General features: G+C 54.7%; 1 protein-coding gene across 1 annotated transcript in view; it reads right to left on the bottom strand.

Annotated features, from left to right (window-relative positions):
• SARDH (sarcosine dehydrogenase) overlaps nt 1-2,227 on the bottom strand; it is a 40,049-nt gene that overhangs the window by 15,902 nt on the left and 21,920 nt on the right. The window contains 1 exon segment of the mRNA XM_014544220.1: nt 1,035-1,173. Within this exon segment, the coding sequence (XP_014399706.1) occupies nt 1,035-1,173 (139 nt within the window).

Here is a 2,227-nt window from a genome sequence, read left to right as displayed (position 1 = left end):
GGATGGGTGGGAGGAGGTGGTGGTGGGAGGAGGAGGTGGTGGGAGGAGGGGTGGGTAGGCAGGCGGATGGTGCGGCAGGATGACTGGTAAGTGGACTCATGGGAGCACTGAGGGACGTAAATGGAGGTGCGGAGCGTAGGTGGGTTGGCGGGTTGGCTGGAGAGATGCTGTTATGGGTGGAATTGTGTCCCCGAAAGGTGTGTTGGAGTCCCCTCCCCCAGTGTCGGTGAGCGTGGCCTTGTTTGGAAACAGGCCTTGGAAGACGTAATCACGTAAAGGCAGGTCATGAGCGCGGGTTCTAACCCAACATGGCTGGTGTCCTCATGGGAAGAGGAAATGCAGGGAGGAGGCCCTGTGGCCTCGGAGGAGGGAAGCCGCAGCCAGAAGCCGAGACAGAGGCAGGAGGGTCCTCCCGAGTGTCAGGGCAGCGTGGCCCTGGTGACCCCTGCTGTGGCCTCTCGCCTCCAAACTGAAAGGCAGTTATTGAGGCCGTGCAGGGGCACAGCCACCCTGGGGACTGATGCAGAGGATGCGTGAGGCTTGGGTGGGTGGCTGGGTGGGTAAGATGGTGTGTGGGTGACAAAACAGGAGATGACTATCCCAAATATTACATGACACTCATTAGAAAATTACCTATTCTTTATCTGAAATTCACATTTAACTGAGCACGAGTGTTTATTTAATCTGGAACCCTATCTGGGGCAAGCGCTCCTGGGGGTGCGTGGGGGCCCCCCAGTGCCAGGAGACATTTATTGGGGGCCTCAAATCCTTTCTAGAACAAAGTACCGGGGCAGCAAGGGATGGGGGTAGGGAAGGAAGGGGGGAGGGAGGGATGCAGGGAGGCCCACAGCCCTGGGGCCTGGGATTGGTGGTAAGGGCACAGGGATCTGGACAGGGGCCCAGGCCAGGCCAAGGGGCAGAGCATGTGCTGGAGGAACCCAGAGGTGCCACCTCGTGCCAGTGCCCAGCGCTGTGCCAGGAGTTCTGCCTGGAACTGAAGCCTGACAGGAACATGACCCGCCCTGGCCTCGTACCTGGGGGTCGGCTGACGTCGGCAGAGAACAGCCAGTCGGCAGCCTTCCTCGCGTCCACGCCCACCAGGTAGAACTTGCCGAAGTAGGACATGTCGAAGACAGCCGCCGCGCCTCTGCAGGCCAGGCACTCCTGCCTGATCTGCAAGAGCCAGGGTGGGTGCCAGGGGCTCTGAGATGTGCCCCCTCCTGCCCACCAGGATCACGGGCACTGGGGCTCTCTGCTGCCACCCGCTCTGAGCCTCCCCTCCGTCCCCTCCAGCTCAGAAACACCGTGACATCTCAGACACAGGAACACGCCCAGGGTAGATCATCAGCCATAAAAGCAAACCTAATACTTTCAAAAGGATTAAAGCAGCGGTTCTCAACCTGTGGGTCACGACCCCTTTGGCGGTCGAACGACCCTTTCACAGGGGTCGCCTAAGACCATCCTGCATATCAGATATTTACATTACGATTCATAACAGTAGCAACATTACAGTTATGAAGTAGCAACGAAAATAATTTTATGGTTGGGTCACAACATGAGGAACTGTATTGAAAGGGCCAGAAGATTGAGAACCACTGGATTAAAGTCATACAAAGCATGTTCTTCGACCACAATGGAATTACACTGGGAATCTAGCAGGACATTGGAAAACTCTCAGAGCAGTGAACCGGAACAACAGCCAGCAGATCAGGAAAAACCGCAAGGGGACTTAGAAGACGTTGAGCGGAGTGACAATAAACCCGCCATGTATGAGAGAGTCTTAAAATGCTTACGAGTAAATGTAACAAAAGTGCAAAACTGGAATTAAAAACGACAAACTATTTTTGAAATACATCAAAGAAGACCTGAGCAAGTGGGAAGACATCGTGTTTACGGAAGACTTACTGTTGCCAAGGGGAAAACACTCCCCAAGTGGACCTACTGTTCAACACCATCCCTACCAACAGCTCCGCCGACCCATGGCAGAAATTGACAAGCTGATTCCAAAATTCATATGAAAATGCGAGGGACCCAGAATATTCAAGACAATCTTGAGCCCTAGCTGGTTTGGCTCAGTGGATAGAGCATTGGACTGCGGACTGGAAGGTCTCGGGTTCAATTCTGGTCAAGAGCACATGCTCGGGTTGCAGGCTCGGTCCCCAGTAGGGGGTGTGCAGGAGGCAATCTCTCATCGTTGATGTTTCTATCTCTCTCTCCCTCTCCCTTC

Source organism: Myotis brandtii, unplaced genomic scaffold (assembly GCF_000412655.1).
Source record: "Myotis brandtii unplaced genomic scaffold, ASM41265v1 scaffold357, whole genome shotgun sequence".
Lineage (NCBI taxonomy): Eukaryota > Metazoa > Chordata > Mammalia > Chiroptera > Vespertilionidae > Myotis > Myotis brandtii.
Note: the sequence above shows the minus strand (reverse complement) of the source record. Positions and strands in the feature narration are given on the sequence as shown.